Below are 24,720 nucleotides of genomic sequence, written 5' to 3'. Positions count from 1 at the left end.
GTGGATTAAAAATGCAATATTTGCCTCTGAAATGTAGCCTACTACAGAGTAGTACAGTAGGCTACAGTAGGGTCTAACATTTGTTTATGCAAGGGTGTGTGTGTGTGTGTGTGTGTGTGTGTGTGTGTGTGTGTGTGTATGTGTATGCGCCCGTGCATGTGCGTGTGTGAATGTATACATGTCTGACATAAAAATGTCAGCTAAAAAAATATTAAAAACAAAGTCAACAATTTAAATAGTTTTTATTAATATTGATTTGCCATTTGCAACATTGTTTTTTTTTTTTTTTTGTCTGTTTCAGTTTTCTTCAAAAGCATGGTCTATACAGCAATTAAATTCCATCTCTGGACACAAGAGGACATCAGTGTGTGTCACACACACACCTCACAGACCTCCCCTATATACACACACACACACACACACACGCACACACGCACACGCACAGCACATGCCGCCTGCAAACAATTAACGAACAAAACAAAATAATATAGGCCTACTCGTCCACACCGCACGCACACACACGCACACAAGTAGCCTACACACACACACATTCCCTTGATGTTCCTGAGTATCACAACAGGAAAAACAAAACCAGAAAACATAATATAGTGTGTTTTAATTATTGTGTGTGAACAGGTGGATGAGATGGGGGGGGTGGGGGGGGGAGGGCATGACCACAGCCATACCGAAAAATCTGAGAAACATTCACGTCATCTTCTGGTTGGGCCAAGTATTATTCAGTCTGTGTGTATGCAATCTGAGAATCCCATCGTCAAATATTCGGGAAAACAGCGCCTCCACTGTTGTTCCTCGAAATTTGACGCGAGGCAACAGTCTGTCTTGAGAGACTAGTGTGAGTGTGTATGAAGTATATGAACCTGTCGACGGCTTGGACACGAACAAGCTCATGCTGTAGGATTTGGTCAAAAGAAAAAGAAAAAAAAATCACCAATCATGTCACCCGCTAAATGTAGATCAACCCATTAAGAGGTGAGCCCAGGCTTTGATCAGTATTGATTTCTAAAAAAAAAAGGTGCCTAATGTATTGTATTTAATCACATGCCGAAAATATAAATATACAATTAACAGTGGCGCGGCGCCCTTGTCATCTGCTTCCTATACAGTATAGGCTATGATGTGAGACTGCAGGGAGATCAGAACTGTTTTTGTCGTTAGTGGTTTTTGTAAATCAAAAGATAAAGAAATCAGAAACATAAAATAAATGGCTTCTTGTTTTTGTTTTTTGCACAAAGCTGCAGGTCCCTATATGGGACTATATGGTCTCCCGTGAATTTGGTTGCAAATATATATATATACCACAATCTATAATAAACCAATCATCATAAAACAACACTGCATGGTAGCCTATCTCTGATCACACCTTAAAACACAGCTGTACGTAATATAGAGTAATCTCAATAACCAATACAGTGACACATTCACTACTTCAATGTGAACATGGAACAAAAATCCTGATTCAGTTGGATTACAGTGCATACAGTACGGTCTAGCTAGCAGACCCAGTGAGGTATTAAGACCAATGAAACAAGCATATATATATATATATATATATATATATATATATATATATATATATATATATATATATACACACACACACACACACACACACACACTACCTTTCCTTTTTTACTTTGACATGGCATTTTCAATTTTCTTTGGAGGAAAATATTCCTCACTTTACATATTTATATGACATCCACATGGAATGGGCAAATCTTTCATTTTCATTCAATATCTGCTTTGCAATGCTTAATAATTGCAGAAGCTGCATTGTTTAGTTTTTTTTTTGTATTCAGAATGTACCTCTTTTTTTCCCTTTTTTTTTTGAGTCTTAGTATTCCCCAGAGCACACCATTAAGGCAAACCTTTTGGGTTTTTTTTTTGTTGTCGTTTGTTTTCGTTTTAGTATTGTCCGAGAGACGTTCGTTTTGCAATATTCCTGGATAAATAGGCAGAACATACAGTAAATAACTTAATGGTCCTCTAATGATTCCCAGAGGTCTGTATAGCTTCTGAGGTTTCTACACCTGTATTCAAGTTTCTCCACCTCCTATCCAAGACCTTATAATCATCGGTAGAGGAACTGAAAGCTGATCCTTTTTTTTCGAGCCTTCTCCTTCTTCAAGAGCTCTTTCCTTTCCTTGTGCAGAGGGGGTAAAAAAAAATGGTTGCATTTCCCCATTAAACTCCAGGCCATGACAGCTGTGCTGCATTGACACATGCAGGCGCAAAACCTCCCTTTTTTTATACCACAATTACAAAGCTATGATTTCACAGAGAAAAACATACACATACAGCAGTGAAACAATCAAACTATAATTAAGCTTTCTTGGAGAGAGAGAGAGAGAGAAAAAAAATACAATAATTTAAACTCATTTAAAAAATAAAGTGATAATGGAAACATAATTCAAATTTAGCTGTGCCGTTTGCGGGGCTGTTTAATCATGCGCCCCCCCCCCCCCTGGTGGTCAGGGTTGCTAAGTGCAAGCCTTCAGGGTCAGAAGCATTATACAACAGCCAAGCCGTATTCCCTGGATAGGTCATACAGTCTTTAGTTTACACGCCATCTTCACACATTTGTTTTTCAAACATTTGTGAGAACACTTCACGCTCATTGTTGACAATAAATAAGGTGAGACAGACACTCTTGGAGCCGCTTGCCAGGGTGCGTGCACACTGCACAGAGGGAACAACAAAGCATGAATCTCAATGTCTCTATGAACTATAATAGCTTTGTTGTCGTTTTTCCCCATTCAAAAAAATATCATCCTTTTCCAAAAACGGGGGAAAAACGAGAAAGGACTACAATGTGAACAATCATTGACGAGAATCAAGAAAGCACCTGTTGGGGGAGGGGGGGGGAGGGGGTTCACCACCAGTGTCAGTCAGTGCAAATTATTAAAATAAAAGGGGAAAAAAAGGAGGAATTCATCGAGATTCAGCCTGCACAATTACACAACTAGCACAAACCTCAGCAGTATCACCACAGTTAAGTACAACTCACTTGGACAGACTATAGTCAGCCGTCAGAACTCGCAGTGCTGGGCAGAGTTTTGACATCAACCTATATACTGTTCAAAGTCCACAGTTTTATTTTCTACATTTTATCCTGTTTCCTGCAACCCATTTTTGTGTCAATCATCTAACGTAATCCCCTGGGCGCTATTACACACTTCCTCTGCCAACCCAATTGGGGACAGCGGACTGACTGACTGACTTCATGCTTCCTTCTATGCATGAGGAGTCCAAGCTGCTTCTTATTTACGACCAGTTCCTTTTTCCCCTCCATCAGGAGGCGCCCCGGGCTCGCCCATGAGGGGCGGAGGTAGTTTAGAGACCAGGATTCAAATCCACAGTTTTTTTTTTGTTTTTATTTAAAACGGAACTCTCCGGATCATTTCACTGTGTACATTTGGCTCCGAAAAGAATGTTGATATCTTCTGAATCTGGTCACATAACCACTGGCTAAAATGAGGGTGACGGGGGGTGACGGGGGGGTGGCCTAGGTAGGAGTTCTAGTTTTCAAGAGGTTGAAGGTCAAGGTCAACGTCTAGAACACACACACACACGCACACACCACACACACACACACACTTGCACACAAAAAACTGCACACTTGATTTAACGCGATACCGTCCGTCCCGGAGTCTCAACCACCTCACTTCCAAAGCCAGTGTGTCATTTTATGAAATTGGAATATTTCAGCACCACCGTTTCTTTTTTTTGCCCAGAGTCCTGCACCATCTACGTACGTATAGGACTAAAGCAGGTGCACCGGATCAAAAGGTCAGAAGGTATCAAAGATAGCACCAGGGCCAGGATTAAAAGAGGGAGCAAAGAGGAAGGAGGAATGGAAACCGAAAGAGAAGAGATCGAAGGAGGGATTCAAGGATTGTAAGAGTAAGTTGTTAGGTATGGCCATACTAACTATACCAGATACCCCCATAGTACGTATCTTACAACTAGGAGACTGCTGCTAACCTTATATGACTTTTACACCAGTAATATCTTATCGTAAGGATAAGATATCCTTACGATGTAGGCCTGACGTCGAAATAAATAAAGTCTTCTGAAAGAATATTATATTCAAAGATTTGTGCCACATTTTCGCGATTCTTAAAAAAATAGCAGACCTACAAGCTCGTAGCGCGCCACGCTATGAGCTTGTAGATCTGCTATTTTTCAATAGATAAATAAGATCTTGGGGCGGTGGTTCACAGGGAATTCCGAGCAAAAAATGTAGGAACAGCTTAAATTACTTCGTCCCAATTATACTTTGATGACTATTCAAAAAAATAGCTGATCTACAAGCTTTTTTCTTTTTTTTTTTTACCCATGACGATGTTTGAAAATGTCTGTAACAAGACAGATCTTCTCTTATGGCCGGTCCCTGGACTGACAAATGTTTTCAAATGGGGGGGGGGGGGGGGTCCTTGAAATTTACATGATTGAGAATCACTCAATCTGAACGGGAACCCATTTTGGTGTTAGCATCATGTTATGCTTTAGCTATTGAAAAAAGGCAGATCCACAAGCTCATAGGTCTGCTATTTTTTGATAAATCGAAGAACGACTGACATTTTTTAGAATCTGATTCTCAGGTCAGAATGGAAAACTGTCGGGATGTAGAAGACATTTTTAGAATCTGACCTCAGGTCAGAATGGGTTAAGAGAGTCCACTAAATAAGAGTATAAGTGAAGGGAGGAAGAAGGGGCTCGTCTCGACACAGACGTATAGCGAGGGAGAGTGAGGACACACGAATGAACTAAGACGTCGAAAAGCAAACGCGAGTACAGACGCTCTCCAGGACTGTGACATTTACAGTAACGGTCAATTAAAAAAAAGGAGTGAATCATTAATCCACTAAAAGAGACAAACGTTGGAATAGGATACAGGATCAACGACCATGATAAGGAGCCATGCTATTATGTGCAGCCGGGCCAGGGCCTATATAGTGTGAATAATCACAGTAATAAGGCACAGCTGTGCTCTGGGGGTGTGACACTATATGAAATGATCATTCATGCTTCTGCCGCCGACCTTCACTGGAAACTACAGATTAACGCATGGATGTAAGAAGCATATTTTTCCCCCCCTTTCTAGTGGGACTCTTCCCCCCCCCCCCCCACACACACACACACACACACACACACCTCGAACAACTCCCTCTTTCTATCCGTCCCTTAATTCACATCTTTGGATCATTTGGCTCTTTTGAATTCAAACAAACAAACTATTCCCCCTCTGCGGCTTGTCGCAATATTGCACTCGTTGGAAAAAGAAAAAAAGAAAAAACCGTGGGACAGGAGATAGCTTGTCTCTTTAGTCGGGGTCCACTCCGTATGTTTTTTGGAAATATTGTACACACACACACACACACACACACACACACACACACACACAGACACACAGACACGCTACAATAAATTAAATAAAAACCCCAGAGAAAACCTGCACAATGCACCCACCGGGGAAAACGAGACGTTAGGTAAGAATCTTGTAAAAAAAAAAAAGTATGGTTTTAATTTACACTCTGAAATATAAACCAAAACGTCTTCATAACCAACGGTCGAAGAAAGCAAGCTATAACAGAATTATACTGCCGCGTACTGTACTGTATATATATACGTCCACTTCTTCAGGGACACGTACTAGTTATGCGTCGCTGGAATATGGATACTTATGAGTTATAATATATACTATATACTATAAGCTATACGCGGAAAACCGGAAATGTCATGAAAGTGAAGAATAACTGCAACGTATATGAGCACTATAGAGCTTTGACGCATGTGCCGGTTACAACAACGTCGTACAGGCCTCTTCGTTTCCACGCGTTTTAAAAATATGTAAACTTAAATATATTTGGTATGATATACAGACATTTAAATACAAAGCTTTCGTTTCACGTCCAAGCTCGTAGTTGTCGTGGCTGATTATTGCACTGGCAGGCAATGCTGAAGCCCTATTGCACTTTAATAGTAATATTTACTTATGATAATAATAATAATAATAATAATTGCTTTCCGTTTTCCTCGTGTCTTTTCGACAAGCCCCTACAGGACTAGGACGCGAGGAGAAGGAGGCGAGGAGAAAGTATAGGCAAGAGTATACGTACTGTAGAGAGAGGATGTATAAAAGCAGTCCATACTATATATTATAGCCACTTGGAACGGGTTGCTCCTAATCGCCAGAAATAGCCCAATAACCGATCTACAAGCTCTCGACGCGTCAACTTTCTGAGCTGGTGGACGGGGGGGGGGGGAATGTCTGGCAAAAAGCGATTTGACGTGACGTCGAAGGGAAAACGAGAGCAGATCCAAGTATATACGGAGCTAACTCGCATCCGCTTTTTTTTTTTTTTTTACTAAGTGTAGAGAGGGTTTAAGTGGCTATAGCTTACATAAGGCCGTCGCTGCTGCTGGGTATAATTGTGCAGGTTAAATCCCCCCCCAGTCTGCTCTCAAAGAACAAACACACACATACACACAACAGAGACAGACAGACAGACAGACAGACAGACAGACAGACAGACAGTGTAGGTCCTTCCATTTTGTCACGTATACTGTGTCCACAGTCAGTCCTCCTCGACATCCATTAGGTTTGTAGTTAAATCTGCTAGTTTCATTCTAGTTTTTGCGATCTGGATGCGAGATGCCCCCCCCCCATGGTTTCTCCCCTCTCCTAGCAGGGGGGTAAAAAAAGCATCGGTCGTGAGACCCCGACATGACCTGGTGGCTGCTTGTCTATAGTGCCTCCCTTTTCTGTATTTCTGCTGAGGTAAAGAGGAGAGAACTGGGTCCTGGACATTTTGTTAAAGAGTTGGAGGTGGAGGTGGTGGTGGTGTGGGTTTTCTTGGGAATGGGAACGACGCTTTTATAGTTTTTCAGTATTTTTCTTAAAGGGTGGTGGGTGTTGGTGGAGGGGGAGGAGGTGGAGCTTAGGAAAGAGTACGGTATTATGTGTGTGTGTGCGTGCGTGTGTGTGTGTGTGTGAGGAAGCCAGCCGATGGGGGGCAAAATCTCAAAGAGTTCATTTTTTTTGCAACGTGTGTGCAGCAGGTGTATGTATAATATGGCTGAATATAATGTGTGTATGAGGAACAGGGGGCAGGAGATCTGACATTCGGTATAATCTCTTTCGTCTCAAGTCTGTGTACGCCCCCCCCCCCCCCTGTTGTCGATTCTATTCATGGATTCATTCAAACGCGCACGCGCTCGTGTGTGTGTGTGTGTGTGTGACTGTGTTTGGTATAGCCAATGATGATTCTTTGACTCATCAGAGTTTCTGTTTCCCCGAGGCGATGCTGCGGTGCAGCTCCGCGTCCAGCTCCACGTAGCGCCCCCTGCTGGGGTCCAGGAAGTACAGTCTGTCGGCCACCGCGCTCGGGTCGAAGCCCTCGCCGCGCATCTCCGTCTTCTGGAACTTGAACGTGCCTGTGAGGGAAGGAAACGCGACGCGTTGTGAGCTTGTAGATCAGTTGTCTTTAAGTTCCTCTCTCGAAGAGAGTCATATGGGGTGCCGCCACCTGGTGGCGCAAAAGCCACCAGGTGGCGGCACCCCATACGACTCTCTTCTTCCAGTCACTTATACAACTGAGGTTACTGAAGTAACCCGAAGTTATTTTCAGTGGCGTGACACCCCAACGTCGCGGAGAGCAACCGTGGTGCCTTTAAATCACTCTTACCTTGTAGAAAAATGCAAAATCTAAGCTGCTTTTAATTTTTTCCCCACTTGTTTGTGACGTCTACGGAACCATATTATTAAACCCCGTTAATGCTTATTTTTCCAATAAAAAAGGTATTTTAATCAACTCTGTTTCTGAATCCTCCATTGTAAATGCGGTAAACGGCGCAACGGAATATTGCCCGCGCCCGCCTAGCGGCCAGGGTTCTCTTGCGCATTTACAATGGACAGAAAAGCAAGATGGCCGCCAAATTCCGAGACAGAGTGGATTACAATACCCTTTTTATTGAAAAACAAGCATTAACGGGGTTTAATATGGTTCCGTAGACGTCACAAACAAGTGGGGCAAAATTAAAAGCAGCTTAGATTTTGCATTTGTACAAGGTAAGAGTGATTTAAAGGCACCAAGGTTGCTCTCCGCGACGTTAGGGGCGGGGTTAACGTTTAGACTCTCGTAGAGAGATTCGTCAGAATCGAAAAAAAACCTCTACGAGAATCAAACATTTTGGGCTATCTTTAGCTAGTGGAGATGCGGTGTGTGTATTATACGCCATTGGATTTCGAAACAAATTTGTTCCAACGCAAAATACTGTGTTCAAGTTCAGGAGACTTCACAGGGGGGGAAAAAAAGCAATTCTCCTGAATGCTTGCCTTCTGGCATGCCTTAATCCGGCAACAGGTTTATGTTGAACAAGCCTTCTTCAGTGTCACTGGAGAAGGCTGTTGGCCGAAACGTCTGTCCTATGATGTAGAGAAACAGACCTGTTGAAAATTGGATTCTTTGGTGTCCTTTCTGCCCATTCTATGACGTTTTAAGCTGGTAACGCACCGTAAGTCATAGCGCGGTGGTCACAAGAAAGTTGACTTAAAACTGAGATTACATATAGGCTACTGACAATGTTGCTAACAAATACCAAAAAACAAACTAGACTAAAATGTTAGGGGAGGGACTAGTGGGGAAGATATCCAGTAGATCTGAAAGACAAGTCATTTTATGTTTGGTTGTGCTCTCCGCTATTTTCGGATGTAAATCATAAATCATAATGCCGGATGTAAATCAGGCATTATGACATCAAGGCCCACCAAAACACATTTTCCTCGACAAAATCAACTGTAAATTTAGCCGACTAAAATCTTAAAACTAAAAAAACTATAGACTAGAAAACATTTCAGACGACTAAAATAACGTCACGTTCATTTAGTGGCAACTAAATGAACTCAAACTAATGACCCAATGGACCTTTTAAAAGTCACCTTATCTTTTTTTTATCTTCTCATCTTTTTCTTTAATCTGGCTGGCTATATTAGTTTCTTATCTGCTGTGTTCTCATGATCCATTCTCGTGGTTTTATGATGACACGTCGATTGAATTTCCCACGAGCAGAATAACATAATCCAAAGCTCGACGAGAGGGGAGTTAAAGGGACACTTCACCCTTTTTGCAAAAAAATATATGTTAATGACGTTTAGAAGCTTTGGAACACTTTCCTGGGGGTCTTTATGTGTGTAATATGTGGTTTTAGATATTTTAGATTGTAGCAGTGAGCCTGTTGTCTCTGATGTCATGGACACTGGGCTCACTTCCTTCCTGGACTACATGTTGTCTCAGTAAGACAGCTCACCCCCCTATCCACAAGGAGGAGCAGTGCAACAACGAATTATGGGAATTGTAGTCCAGGAAGGTAGTGAGACCAGTGTCCATGACATCAGAGACAACAGGCTCACTGCTACAATCTAAAATATCCAAAACCACATATTACACACATAAATACCCCCAGGAAAGTGTTCTAAAGCTTCTAAACGTCATTAACATATATTTTTTTGCAAAAAGGGTGAAGTGTCCCTTTAAGAGTAAAGTTTGTGTCATTGACTGATTTTAATTAAGCAATTTTTTTTCAAAGTACATACAAACAGGTATAAACAATAATGTATAATTAAAATCTCCCCCCCCCCCCCCCCCCCCCCCGATGTGGTCATTCAACTCGAACTGAGAAGTATATATCGGTTCTTATCAAGCTGCAGATCTATTTTTTTATTACAAATGGTGACGACGTGATCCAGCTTATTAGCTTATAATCATCTTTATATATTATGATAAACAGACTGCAGTGGAGACGAATGTCCTTCAGGGCAATAAAAGATTATTATGTACACAGATGATACGTGCAATCATGATATCATGTTTTCAGAGAATGGCTCGTTTAGAAAGAAACAGGACCTCGTGTTCCTGCTGACAGATGACTCTCTAGCGCTACTGTACAATTGCAATTACCACAGATATGCACGGGAGAGGCTAATTATACACCGCAGGTCTAAAATTGGCACACGTAACTATAGCTTCCGATATTTTACCGAGGTGTATTTTACACTGTATACGAATGCGTCCTTCCGATAACACTATACGGGGAGGACAAATATCACGTCTTTAACCCATTTTGGGGGCGGGAACCCCTTTTGGTGTTATACCATTATGTTATGCTTTATAGCTATTGAAAAATAGCAGATCTACACAAGCTCGTAGCGCGCCACCGAGTGGCGCGCTACGAGCTTGTGTATAGGTCTGCTATTTTTGAAGGATATAGAATCTGATCTCAGGCCTAAATCGGTTAAAGCAAATAGTATATAAATAGTATAGTTTACATGTATTTGTTTTTAGATCCCGTTTGTATGTATTTGTTTTAGATCGAAACATGTGTTCACACACACACACACACACACACACACACACACACACACACACACACACACACGCACACGCACACGCACACACGTGCTCCGCGAAAACAAGCCGATATGCGAGCTCGATATCATTCCATAAAAATTAGCTATGAGTTGAATTCTCAAGCAGCCCCCCAAAACATGGTAATTGTGAACCTGTACGACTGTCCATATTTTTTGTCAGACCAAAAAATGCTTCCCAATGCCTCCGTAAGCTTGCTCGCAGGCAGCTGACGAGAGTGTATAGCTTGCTCGTTAGCCGTCTCTCGTTCATTCATTTGTTCCACCTGTGTAGGCAACTCTCAGAAGCGCATTGAGTGAGTGTGTGTGTGTGTGTGTGTGTGTGTGTGTGTGTGTGTGTGTGTTTTCACCCACCAGTCTGTTTGACCTCCGGGAGGAAGCGGAGGAAGACGGGCCTGGCGTACGGCGGCAGAGCCTTCTCCATGTCCTTGACGAACTTCTCCAGGTCAGAGGAATGGGTGGGGTCAGCGATGGCCGCCATGCCGGCCTTACCCTCCGCTCCTACATGTGAGGACAGAGAGAGAGAGAGAGAACCAAAAAATGTCAGAGAGGGAGGAGGGGGGGGGGGGGGGGGGGGGAAGCCATTGTCCAACAAACGCACAATCCAAATAGTTTTAGCAAACCGCTGCTGTAAGGATGTCAAACACTTTCATCACGTCACATGGCTGTGTGACCGGATTGTGTCCCGATTTGTTTTGCGCGATTGTTCCCCCCGCATTTCAATGACTTTCCATGCGTGCGTCCCGCAAACTGAGACGTTGTTGTTGTCCCGCATTGTGATAAGACAGGCTCCAGTTTTCAAATGTGCGCCGTTGGTCTGTGGGAGAACAGCGGAGGCTGTCATGACAGGGCCAGGGGGCGGGCCGTGTGTGTGTGACTGTGTGTGTGTGTGTGTGTGTGTGTAGGTATTGGCTGTCAATCAAACAGCCGAGCAGAGAGGGGGAAATAAAATCGTGAACACCCACCAAAACAAAACAACGCACGACAAACACAGGAAACGGTAACTGCCGAAGACAACACTGTTGAACACATATACACAGACAGCACACCTTATCGTCGGGAAAGCTATACGCGACTGACCCACCCAGGTGATGGCAATGATACACCGAGCAATAACGATGTGGGCGTGGACACTGCAGGGACGGCAATCTGCTTCTCTCCTCCTTAAGGCTGTACCCTATAGCCCTGTTTTTATAGGACTCGAACTTCGGCAGGGATTTTCGAGGGAACGTCCGGACCATTTGTTTCTAATTCATTCATTTCTCAGAGTGCTTTTAAACCAGGCTGCAGTTCAACACGAGATATCCGCCTTGGACATGGTTAGCGCAGCGCTGAAGAGAGCGCAGCGCCCATTCTTTATCAATCTCTCTCGTCTCTCGTCTCTAAATACAAAGTGAATACACCATTGCACATAAAAACAACTCCAGGGTGTCTAATGAAGTACCGCGTCACCTCATAGACACATGAAAAACTGGAAAAATACAAAAATTGTGGCACTATCCATCTTTAAAATCTGATCTCAGGTCAGAATGGGATATATATATATATATATATATATATATATATTTTACCTGGTACTTCCACGCCGTACACGACCACGTCCTTCATGTCCAGCAGCCTGCTCAGGGTGCCCTCCACCTCGGTGGTGGAGACGTTCTCTCCCTTCCAGCGGAAGGTGTCTCCCGTGCGGTCCTTGAAGTACATGTAGCCGCACTCGTCCATGATGAGCACGTCACCTGGAGACACACACAGAGAGAGAGAGAGACCAGCATTTTTGAGCGGTGCCAACCTTAGAGTATATATATATATATGAATAGAGAAAGGCACCCAGCGGGGAAACCCTGAGGCGAAATGTATGGACATAGTGGCCGAATTAAGGTATTGCAGCCTCGCCCCCAAACACAAAGGAACGCGCTGGTCCGTGTTGATTATCATTGTGCACGTTCACGACGGCAGCACGCTCTTGCAATTGTTTTACTTAAAGGACCACTTCACCACTTTTCAACCTATCTTCATATAATAGGTCCTCACTAATAATCATGAAATAATGGCACGATTTTTTTTCTACTCAGTTTGTGTCTCATAGGACGGCTGTGGGCAGTTTAGAAACCGTCTTCCAGTGACATCATCATTAGGCAGATTTTTTTTTAAACAATATTTTTTTACAAAAATATTTAGATTCTCATTATCGTGAGAACGATGGCTTCCATTTTCGCATTGCAACTTTTCAGGACTAGAAAGCCTGCCGTTTTTATTAGCTTGTATTCCCCATCGATGATGTCACTGGAAGACGGTTTCTGAACTGCTCACAGCCCTCCTATGAGACACAGCAGACCGAGTAGAAAACAATTGCACCATTTTTTCATGATCATTAGTGAGGACCCATTATATGAAGATAGGTTGAAAAGTGGTGAAGTGGTCCTTTAAGTAAAAGTACCAATACTGCAATTTAGAAACTACTTCGTTATACTAGTAAAAGTACGGAAGTATACAAAAGGTTATCGGCATCAAAATGCACTTAAAGTAGTAAGAGTATTCATATGGCAGAATGTCCCATTTCACAAGTTCACAACATGTGTAGAACATCTTGTTGAAAATGGCCGAAATGTATATAGGGTCGAAGTGGTTCATGTATAATGTTTGGTAATCAAAATGAAAAATCGCCAAAGTAACTAAAGTTTTCAAATAATTGCAGTGAAGTAAAAGTAACATTTTTGGCTCCCGAGATGTATAGTGGAGTAGAAGTAAAAGTACTGGAAATTGGAAATACTCAAGTACAAATACCAAAAAAAATTTACTTAAGTACAGTGCTTAAGTAAAAGTACTTAATTACTTTCCAGCGGCCGGATGGGTTGCCAGTTCGAACCCATGTGGGCAAAGACACTGAACCCCGCTGATTGCTCCTGATGTGCTGCTTGGTGCCTCGCATGGTTTCCGCTGACATTTTTATAATCTGTTCTCAGGTCAGAATGGGTTATAATCAGACCAGTGTGTGTCCAGTGGAAACCTCGTATAAATCTGATCTCAGGTCAGAATGGGTTAATATGGGGCTTCGGTCCAATCATGGCGGCTCTTCTACGTAGACTTCTTATTGGCGAATAATAGTGACAAAGGCCTGAACCGGACAGCTGACGGAATGCACTGGAGTCTATGGGCTTTACAGGGGACAAACAGAGTTGCATGAACCACGGGACGGGGCGGCTTTTTCTGCCCCCCCCCTCAATGTCGTAACTCTGTCTTACGCTAAGGCTGTTATTTAGTTAGTCCGTCACCCGCAAGGTGACGTGATCATCAGCAGGGATGGAGATCCCTGATGATGTCGTCAATATTGGCCAGCAACTCCACATCTGACCTGTAACCCATTTTGACCTGGGAACGATTCTATGAATGTCTTCGAAATCCTGACAGTTTTCTGAAAAAGCTATGTTTCTATGTCAGTCGTTCTTCGATTTTTCAAAAATAGCAGACCTACAAGCTCGTAGCGCGCCACTCGGTGGCGCGCTATGAGCTTGTAGATCTGCTATTTTTCAATAGCTAAAGCATAACATAATGCTAACACCAAAAGAATGGGTTAAACCTCAAACCCGTGGATCTCCATATATGGAGCTGACCCGTTCTGACATTCCATAATTATGTTGATCCCTCCCCACCCGTCCTTCCTCTTCGATGTCTCCCTTCTGACTGATAACTCTATAGACGGACCCGCCCCAAAGTTATTAGTGCAGCCGCGAACCGGCGAAGACTTAAGAGTTCTCAACAGGCCCCGAAAAATTAAGGCCCCGGCCCTACCTGGGCCCTCCTCATCAAACCCTGTACACTCAAGACACCCCCCCCCCCCCTTCCCACCCTTAGATCTCCATATATGGAGCTGACCCGTTCTGTTCATTCCATATAATTCCACACTGAACTGGACCCTTGAAAAGATAACCTGTTCCATCCATCTCGTCGACTAAAACTAAGCTACGACGACAAAAACTATGACTAAACATATTGACAATTTCGTCAACGAATAAAAAAACTAGAATGTCAGGAAGGGACTAGTGGACAAGAGATCCAGTATAAGGCATTTCAGTATTTGGTTGCCTACTGAAAATAGCAGATCTACAAGCTCACAGCGCGTCGCAGCGTGGGCTTGTAGACCTGCTATTTTCAGCAAGTGAAAAAAATGTGTTCGACTAAAATCAACTGCAGATTCAGTCGACTAAAATCGAATGGCATTTAGTCGACTAAAACTAGACCAACACCAAGACATTCCCAGGTGACTATATACATACAATGTGACTAAAACTAAATAGAAACTGTTCGAGAGACGCGACTTCAAACTAAAATCTAAAAATGTTGCCGTCGAAAAACGACACTATAGTGTGGGGCGCTTTTTACCCGAGAGGTAGGCAGTGTCTCCCTTCTTGAAGACACTCTCGGCGATCTTCTTGCTGGTCGCCGATTGGTTGACGTAGCCGTCGAACCGCCGCAGGGGGTCGTTCTGAATGATCCGGCCCACCAACTGGCCAGGCTCACCTATAGGAGAAAAGACGGGGTGCATACTTAGTTTAGACTAGTCATGTAAACGAAGTCCACACCCACACAACACCAGAGGGAGTGCAACAAACCATGTACTGTAGCCCAGATTCGGCACAAACAAGGGACTCAATTATTTTCGCTCCTATGCCACCAAAATGTGGAACGCCCTACCAACAGTCATTAAGACATGTGAATCCCTTGACTCCTTCAAAACCGCTCTCAATTAACCCATTCTGAACGGGAACCCATTTTGGTGATATCATCATGTTATGCTTTAGCTATTGAAAAATAGCAGATCTACAAGCTCATAGCGCGCCACCGAGTGGCGCGCTACGAGCTTGTAGGTCTGCTATTTTTGAAAAATCGAAGAACGACTGACATTTTTTTAAATCTGATCTCAGGTCAGAATGGGTTCATCAGACCAGTGTGTGTCCAGTGGAAACCTCGTATGAATCTGATCTCAGGTCAGAATGGGTTAAGGGCACCTACGGTCGGCTGCAATTCGAAACTGGCCCCTTTTCCCCTCACTGTATATATGTATATTTTCCCCTTTTGCTTCCTATACGATGAATTCCTGTTCTGTTCTTTAACTACATAGAAGTGTCTATTTGTACGTCTCTAAATGTTTTGATGAATTGAACAAGGTGGACCCTGTCGTAAACAAGTGTAACGCTTAATTGGGTCGTCCACTCACAGTTTACGGTCTTTGTATTGAGTTTGTGCTCGAAATGTACTGTAATTCTGCAAACTGTTAATAAATATTTCAATCAATCAATCGATCAATGGGTTAAGGTTAGGTTTAGGTGTGCTGCCCCCCCGTGGGAGGTTAGGGTTTAGGGGGTGAGGGTTTGAGATATAGGTTGTAGTTGTATAGGACTAATGACTGGTCTAACCCAATGACTAGTCTGAACCGAAAACTGTCTAAACTACTGTTAAGTACTGCACCCGAAAAGACAAGAACGGACAGAGAGTGGACATTTCAGTTGTCGTATACTGCAAGCGGCATGACACACAGGACAGATACAGATAGGGGTGTATTATAGAGATTATAGGGGTGTCAAAGAATTTCGATTGGAGATTCCCGTTATGAAAGATTCAAAATCGATTCATAATTTCCAAATATATATATCTTTTCTTTTTTTTTTCTGGTTACAGTTACAGTAGTTTTCACGGCATGGTGTTTGTGATATGAAATGTAAGCTTATACCCTAATCACAGTAAACATCATGTCTTCAGTCATTTTCAAGTTACTGTAGAATTAGTCACTTCCAGTTCAAGACTGGAGTATATTGTGATGAAATCCTATGTATTGAATCGAGAATAATTTTTGGATTGATAATTGATCATTTATAAGAAGAAAAACAAAACAAATAGTCTTGTCTCCTGCCTTTATTTTCTTCTAATGATTTGATCGGCCCAAAATATTGTGTTCATTGTCATGATTTGTCACGATCCGAGTTGGCTTTGTCCGCGGCGTAACCGTCTTTAAATAAATACTTTCAGAAGCGGCTATGGGAAAAATGCATTGCTTTTCATTTCCTGGGCCACTCGCCGTTCTGAAAGGGGGAGGGACTGCGACGCTCTATAAGCAGTGTCAAGAAACACCAGGGCATTCTTTTCAAACACGTTGGGATGCATTGTGTGTGAGTGAGATCCATTTGTCAGATGACATAGAGAACCTCCGATCTCCAAAAAAAACGTGAACATTTTGGACTTTCTAGCAGTTTGTAAATACATCAAAGATGCGATAATAATCCATCTATAATGGATAAAGCCTTGGCCTGGATGAGTGTTCGTCAGGTGGTCTCCAACCTTCTTAGAGTGTTTTCGACACTTCTCCACAACACTCTCCGCAGTGTCAGCAGTGATTGGCCAAATCACTGCCCCGCTCATGCAAGGTTCAAGGTTGTTTATTAGTGTCCCCGAAGGGCTAAAGGTTTTACAGCAGGTCATATAAGGCTTGAAGACCGCCTTCTTCAGAAGCAAGATAGAAGCTGCTGGAGGTGTGAGGAGGACCTCGGCGCACTTATTCATGTACTGTGGGAGTGCCCTAGGCGTACAGACGCTATGGTGTGCTATTCATGAGAATATAATGCAAATCACAAACCAGGATATTCCTTATACACCGGCTCTCTTTATTCTGGGTGATCCATCCATCGCCACTAAAACACCTCCCTGCACCTCTAGCTGACTGGATTCAAACAGCATTAATGGCGGGTAGGAAAATAATTGCTAAGGAATGGAAGTCTGAGGTTTTACCTCCAGCACATGGTATGGTTCACTCAGCTCGGTATTGTGGCTGCTTTGCAGAGGTTATCCTTTAAGATGAATAATCAGTTGGATAAATATGATCTGAAGTGGGACGTGTTCCTCAGTCATGTTGCAGGTCCCTTGGTGTGGCATCCATGGTCAGACAATGCCCTCTTGATTGTTTATTGTATTACTACACATTATGATACGGTTGATGATGCTGCGTTCGGTCGTGTAAATAATGTAAACTATTTTCACATTTTAATTCGATTTTTCTTTTTCCTTTTTTTCTTTCTATTTGTTTTATGTTATCTATCTTGGCCTGTCCATGAATACGTACTCTGCTGTTGTTGTTGTTTGTGTTTGTATTTAAAGTTCTCTGTTTTATGTGTTTGTAAAAAAATCTAAAATAAAGTACTGATCATAAAAAAAAAGAAAAAGAAGCAAGACGCAGGCTTCCAGCTATTCAGTATTTAACCCATTCTGAACGGGAACCCATGTTGGTGTCAGCATCATGTTATGCTTTAGCTATTGAAAAATAGCAGATCTACAAGCTCATAGCGCGCCACCGAGTGGCGCGCTACGAGCTTGTAGGTCTGCTATTTTTGAAAAATCGAAGAACGACTGACATTTTTAGAATCTGATCTCAGGTCAGAATGGGTTCATCAGACCAGTGTGTGTCCGGTGGAAACCTCGTATGAATCTGATCTCAGGTCAGAATGGGTTAAGTCCCGACGTCATTTTGTAGTGCTATACGTTACGTCCGGGTCCAAGTGGCACCAGCTCCCGTCCGCATCTCAGTGTAAATAGAGTGCGTGAATCTTTTCACAAGGACAACAAAAACATTTTGCTCTGTCAAATATTTTCGGGGGCATATTTAGAATGTGTGCAGGCTTGAGTATGTTGAATCTAGTTTGCATTAATGAGGATTTTAGTTGACACAATACAATAAAATGGCGATAGTATTTCCATGTGGGGCAGGCGGCCTTGTCACAGCCAGATTTGGGAGAGCAGCGCAGCTTTGTTGTTGCGAGGAAAGCGGTAAAATGAGACTTTCGTGGTTGTTTTCGTCTCAGATTTAGTCCGGCGGAGCGTCACATTATAACTCTATGGGGGACACAAAAGTAGGACCCGGAAGTATCTCAGGAGGGGGCGCTCACGTCACAGCTAAAATACAGAATTGTCCTCTCTCTCTTATTTCCAGAGCAAAAAAGGAGGCTCTCTCTCTCTCTGCCGCTTCTCCCCAGCCTATATATATACGAACGGCTGTTTTCCCCTCAAATGACCTCTCAGTCCGACAGAGACATTGTTACATGAGTACACACACACACACACACACACACACACACACACACACACACACACGGCAGGGCCCTACCAGGTTCACAAGGGATACAGACTCCGTCAGGACCCCGGATCAGCTCCATGGTTTCCTCGTCCACTCTCACCAGTCTGATGGGGTAGACGTACGGAAGGATCCGGCTGTTGAAACCGCACGCTCCGGTCTATAGCCACACGGGGAAAAACACAGGTTATAGCGACCACGACGTTAAAGGAGCATTCGGTGATTTGGATGATTTGGAAAACCCCCTCCTCCGGTCTGCCCCGGTAACACACCAAGGCCCGCCCCCTCTCTATCCTGATTGGATGAAGGCTGAGCCACCTAGTCAAAAAACTAAACCTAAGGTTTTTTTGACCCCCCCAGAGGTTAACTATAGGGACAGGGAGGAACTCCTTATATGGTCAGCACACTCTATAGTAGGGATGGTTATCACAACAAAACAAAAAAAAAATAAGTGGTATTTGAATTAAGTGAAATCACTGAATATACCTTTAACGGTCTGAGATGAAACATTCTACAAATGCCTTCTAAAATCAGTAGGAAAAGAAAAGCTTGCATATGATCTGTCATTATTGAATAGCCAAGCCAAACGCAAGAAATACTAACACGGACACAGATTATCTTTCCGGTTTGAATGCGTTAAAGCCGCACATTTCCGCTCGACACAATTCCTTTACCTTAGCGTTGCCCTTAGTATAATTTGATAAACATCTCAGAGCCAACATTTGTACTTTTACAATCATTTGAAAACTTGAATTACTGGTTACTTTGGATATTTTTAATTTTGCAATAATCACTTCAACCCTATACATTTCGTCCATTTGAAGATCGCAGAACTACAAGTTCACAATGCGTCGCAACGCGTTTGTAGATCTGCTATTTTCAATAGATTGTGTACACATTTTGAACTTGTGAAATGGGACATTCCGCAATATGAGTAGTTTCACTTTTACTACTTTAAGTACATTTTGACGCAGATACTTTTGTACTTTTACTCAAGTACATTTTTTTTAAATTGACTTTTTTACATTAAAACACATTGTGTACATAGGACGCCTAGAAACGTCATAAGGATTGGAACCGAGAGGTGCCTTCGACGTCTGTGGACGTCCTAGCGACGTCCAAACGACACGGGGCAAGAATAAGAATATTCAGAATTATTCCTATTTTTTTTTTGGCATTTCGCTTTTCGCTTGCCGTATGCTAACGCTCTGTGCAACTATTAGCTTGTCATTGACTCCCATGTTAGCGCGGCGGAAAGAATGACTCGTATCTCCTCATCCAGGGCGCTCTCCGTGGTGTTGAAAGGATCGACATGCTGGCGCTTCATTTCTGCTCCTCATCCGTCTCTCCCGCAAAATATGAACGCTTTTTGGAGCGTATATAAATATATTAAGATGATCGGGGGTTGTGACTTGATTGTGACTGTGATTGTCACTTTGTCAGTCAACTTTTTAAAGAAAGTGTTTCCGGTTCATGGCTTTCAAAATAAAAGCGGTCACTACTCTGGCGACTACTCTGGCACCCCGGAGCTTCTATTTTGATGCACTTCCTGTACTAAATGGGTTAACACGAAGTTAATTGCAGTATATCGGTACTTCTTACTCAAGTAAAACAACCGAGCACTTTTCCCACCAACTGCCGAGTCAAGCCCATCACACACACCGGGTGCACAGCGACGCAGCAGCGCCTGGAAAAATAGAACGGTGGCGTATCGGAGCGTCAGGCGAGGCGTGAACGCGTGTCGGACGCTGCCGGCGCCGGTGTGGGAGGATAGGTTCATTGAAAATAACGGAGGTGGCTGTTTTGACGCGCCGCGTTCGCAGACGCTCGCTTCCCCCCCCCTTGTTGTCAAAGTTGCCCAGGCTGCAGTTAATTACAGTTAACCCCACCTTGTTGTCAAAGTTGCCCAGGCTGCAGTTAATTACAGTTAATTACAGTTAACCCCACCTTGTTGTCAAAGTTGCCCAGGCTGCAGTTAATTACAGTTAACCCCACCTTGTTGTCAAAGTTGCCCAGGCTGCAGTTAATTACAGTTAACCCCACCTTGCTGTCAAAGTTGCCCAGGCTGCAGTTAATTACAGTCAATTACAGTTAACCCCACCTTGTTGTCAAAGTTGCCCAGGCTGCAGTTAATTACAGTTAACCCCACCTTGTTGTCAAAGTTGCCCAGGCTGCAGCTAATTACAGTTAATTACAGTTAACCCCAACCTTGTTGTCAAAGTTGCCCAGGCTGCAGTTGCACTCGGTGGCGCCGTAGAACTCTGCGATCTTGTTGACGTTGAAGCGGCCCGTGAACTCCTCCCAGATGGACGTGCGCAGGCCGTTGCCCAGCGCCATGCGCACGCGGTGCTGCCGCTCCGTGTCGCGGACGGGCTGGTTCAACAGGTAGCGGCACAGCTCGCCGATGTACTGGATGATCTAGATGGGGGGGGGGGGGCGATGTGGGAAAGAAGTGACTATTAGGCATGTAACGATACACTCAACTCACGATACGATACGTATCACGATATGAGGTTCAACCATGCGATTTTCCCACGATATTGATGATTTTTACAGACAAAATGGCATTTTTTATTATTATTTATCTTCCCCCCCCCCCCGAAGCTTTTTTTCCACATTTTTTTATTTAACTACATTGCAAAGATAATTGCCTTCCTTGATGTATTAATGAGCATCAATAACGACCATCACCTGGGCACAGTCACAGACACATTATACAGCTCCCCTCTCCAGGCCTCTACTGTCTCATTTCTCTCCAAAATCATGTGAATATGATTACAGCTGACATTTCTTATCACACACTAGCATCCCCTAATTTTTTATTATTATTTTTAATCGATTTTTATTTTTAATAAATCGATATATATCGTCAGGATATAATATCGATATATCGCGATATACGATATATCGTTACATGCCTAATGACTATCAATTATTTTTCTGCCATCTACGAACATATTCGGACCATTTTTTTGTCTGGTTTTTATTTGTGGACGAAATTGCCAATATATTTTGACCTGAGATCAGATTAAAAAAAAATGTCTTCTTGACATCGTGACAGTTTTCTGAAAAAGCTAAGAAAAAGTTTCTATGTCAGTCGTTCTTCGATTTTTCGAAAATAGCAGACCTACAAGCTTGTAGATCTGCTATTTTTCCAACACCAAAAGGGGTGTCTTAGTTTTAGTCATCAACACCAAAAGGGGTGTCTTAGTTTTAGTCATCATAGCTTAAGTTTTCATTTAGTTTCCGTCAGTGAAAAGAGGGGTCGAACATGTCTCGTCATAGTTTTAGTCGACGGAAACAACACTGCACCACATCAATGCAGTGTTCACTCTACTTACTACTACTACTACTACTACTACTACTGTCTGGCAAAAATGGTACCTACCACTGTTTCATAGTTTTAGTCGACGAAAACAACACTGCACCACATCAATGCAGTGTTCACTCTACTTACTACTACTACTACTACTACTACTACTGTCTGGCAAAAATGGTACCTACCACTGTTTCATAGTTTTAGTCGACGAAAACAACACTGCACCACATCAATGCAGTGTTCACTCTACTTACTTACTTACTACTACTACTACTACTACTACTACTGTCTGGCAAAAATGGTACCTACTACCACTGTTTCATAGTTTTAGTCGACAAAATCAACAGTGCTCACCGTGCAGTTATGCTTGACACAGTCGTCCCAGAAGCGCGAGGCGGAGAACTTCTTTCTGATGACGACGCTCATGCCGTGTAGTAGACACTGGCCCATTCCCACGATGTTACCTAGAAAAGCATGGAGAAACAATATGGGCAGCACATTTAGATTTTTTCCTTTTAGTCATAGTCCTTTTTGAACGGTTTCCATTTAGTTTTAGTCACATTTTAGTCACCTGGAATGTTTTAATGTTAGTCTGGTTTTAGACGACTGAATGCAATAGGACTTTAGTCGACTAAAATCGACAGTTTTAGTCGACTGAAATGTGTTTTGGAGGGGCCTTGATGCCGCTCATTTTTACACTTGCTGAAAATAGCCGATCTACAAGCTCACAACGCGCAACCAATTGTAAAATTACTTTTTAGTCTCATTTCTATCCGTTGACGAAATTGTCAATACATTTAACTTATCATAGCTTAGTTTTCCATTTCGTTTTCGTCAGTAAAAAAAGGTAGTCTACGAACATTTTTCAACTAACTTTATCCCACGATTTTGTAACCCATGTTTCACCCCTGTGTCAATCATCTAATGTGAACCTGGGCTCTACACACCCTCCACCAACCTAGTCCCCATATATGGGGGACATGCGGGGAGAGCAACGGACTTGAACTCATGCTTCCTTCATGTCTGAGTGTCCAAGTTGCTCCTTTACACCTGACAGGGGGGAGTTTCCCTGTTTGGACGTAGCGCGTGGAAGGAACACGTTATTCCAACCAGTTCCTTTCCCTTCCATCAGGCGCCCCGGCTGGCCAGGGGGAGGCAGTTTAGTGACCAAGATTACTGCATGTTTTTTGTGAGGGTACCTACCCTAGGGGACACGGGGAGAACATGCAAACTCCACACAGAAAGGCCCTTTCGCCAACCCCGCCTTCGGGTATGGGCACTGATGACGCGGAGGAGGAAACACGCCGCCAGCACCCACAGCGTCCCGAGCGGGAATCGAACCCAGGACCTTCTAGCTGTGAGGCGACAGCACTACCAACTGTGCCACCATGCCCCCTCACCTGGAATGTTTTAATGTTAGTCTAGTTTTAGTCGACTGAATGCAATACGATTTTAGTCGACTAAATCGACAGTTGTTTTAGTCGACTGCAATGTGTTTTGGCGGGCCTTGATGCCGTCGTAATGGCTCATTTTACACTTGCTGAAAATAGCCGATCTACAAGCTCACAACGTGTCACGCTGCGACGCGTTGTGATCTCGTAGATCGGCTATTTTCAGCATGCAACCAAAGTGTAAAATGACTTGTACTGGATCTCTTGTCCACTAGTAGTCCCTTCCTAAAACATTTTAGTCTCGTTTTCTATCCGTTGACGGAATTGTCAACACATTTAACTTAGTTTTTAGTCATCATAGCTTAGTTTTCCATTTCGTTTTCGTCAGTGAAAAAAGGTAGTCGACGAACATTTTTCGCCTTAGTTTTAGTCGACAAAAAGAACACTGTGTAAGACGTGGAGAGAGGTTTGGCTGTGACCAGAGTAATCTAGTAAGAGAGAGTGGCAAACACACTTTGATCTCGCCGCAATGCGGGTGCCTATGAGCTAATAGTTCCAAACACTGGAACTATATCCCATTGAGATAGAATGAGCACTCCCATGGTAACAATGGAATATGCGGATATTCCATTGTTACAATGGGAGTCAACGCTAGTGTCGCCACTCTCTTACTATATTACTCTGGCCGGGCTATAGAGCGTCGCAGTCCCGCCCCCTTTCATGATGACGCTAGAACCAGAAGTGAATTTCTCGTTCATTTTCCTCATAGACTTTTCAAAAAGTATTCAAAGACGATTACGCCGCGGACAAAGCCAACTGGAGTTGTTGTGACACATCATGACGATAAACACAAATGTTTTTCGCCGATCAAATCATTTTGTAAGAAGAAAAACAAAACAAAAAGTGTTCCATCCTGCCTGTGTTTTTCTTCTTACAAATTATTTGATGGCCCCAAAGCGTTGCGTTTGCTGTCATTCGTTGGCACAACTCGAGTCGGCTTTGTCCGCGGTGTAAACGTCTTTATATAAAATACTTTTTGAAAAGTCTATGAGGAAAATGAACAGGGAATTCACTTCTGGTCCCCGGGGAGGGGGCGGGACTGCGACGCTCTATTGACCTTTTTGCAGAGACCACGGCCATGTTTCCATCTGAGTTTGGAACATAGAGTATTAAAAGGATAGAGACTAAACTAGCGCGAAGCTCCGCCCCCTCCGCTATTCATGTCAGTGGAAGTTGCTCAGTGGCGTTTTGAAGCACCCGGAAGGCTGCCGGAAGTACCGTCTTTTCGCTGATTCAGCATTTCACTTCCGCATTTGGACACCAAATTTTGGTGTCCAAATGCGGAAGTGCACCCAGAGTGCACCTGGGCTTTACATTGGGCGCTCGGTTGCACGGGGTTTCCTCGTCAAGAATCCACGGGTCCGCCTGCAGTCCTTCCTCTTAC

General features: G+C 43.2%; 1 protein-coding gene across 1 annotated transcript in view; it reads right to left on the bottom strand.

The window, feature by feature from the left end:
- Window positions 1-225: 225 nt before the first annotated feature.
- The window catches only part of slc27a4 (solute carrier family 27 member 4), a 61,924-nt gene continuing 37,429 nt past the window's right edge, over window positions 226-24,720 (bottom strand). Inside the window, exons 8-14 of the mRNA XM_080756523.1 lie at window positions 22,240-22,349; window positions 20,775-20,984; window positions 18,600-18,726; window positions 14,831-14,968; window positions 12,022-12,186; window positions 10,805-10,951; window positions 226-7,461 (exon numbers count right to left, since the gene is read on the bottom strand). Coding sequence (XP_080612649.1) covers window positions 7,304-7,461; window positions 10,805-10,951; window positions 12,022-12,186; window positions 14,831-14,968; window positions 18,600-18,726; window positions 20,775-20,984; window positions 22,240-22,349 — 1,055 coding nt within the window. The 3' untranslated portion in view covers window positions 226-7,303. The remainder of the gene's footprint in view (window positions 7,462-10,804; window positions 10,952-12,021; window positions 12,187-14,830; window positions 14,969-18,599; window positions 18,727-20,774; window positions 20,985-22,239; window positions 22,350-24,720) is intronic.

The sequence above is a fragment of the Protomyctophum bolini genome (assembly GCF_963924005.1).
Source record: "Protomyctophum bolini genome assembly, chromosome: 22".
NCBI classification, from domain to species: domain Eukaryota; kingdom Metazoa; phylum Chordata; class Actinopteri; order Myctophiformes; family Myctophidae; genus Protomyctophum; species Protomyctophum bolini.
Note: the sequence above shows the minus strand (reverse complement) of the source record. Positions and strands in the feature narration are given on the sequence as shown.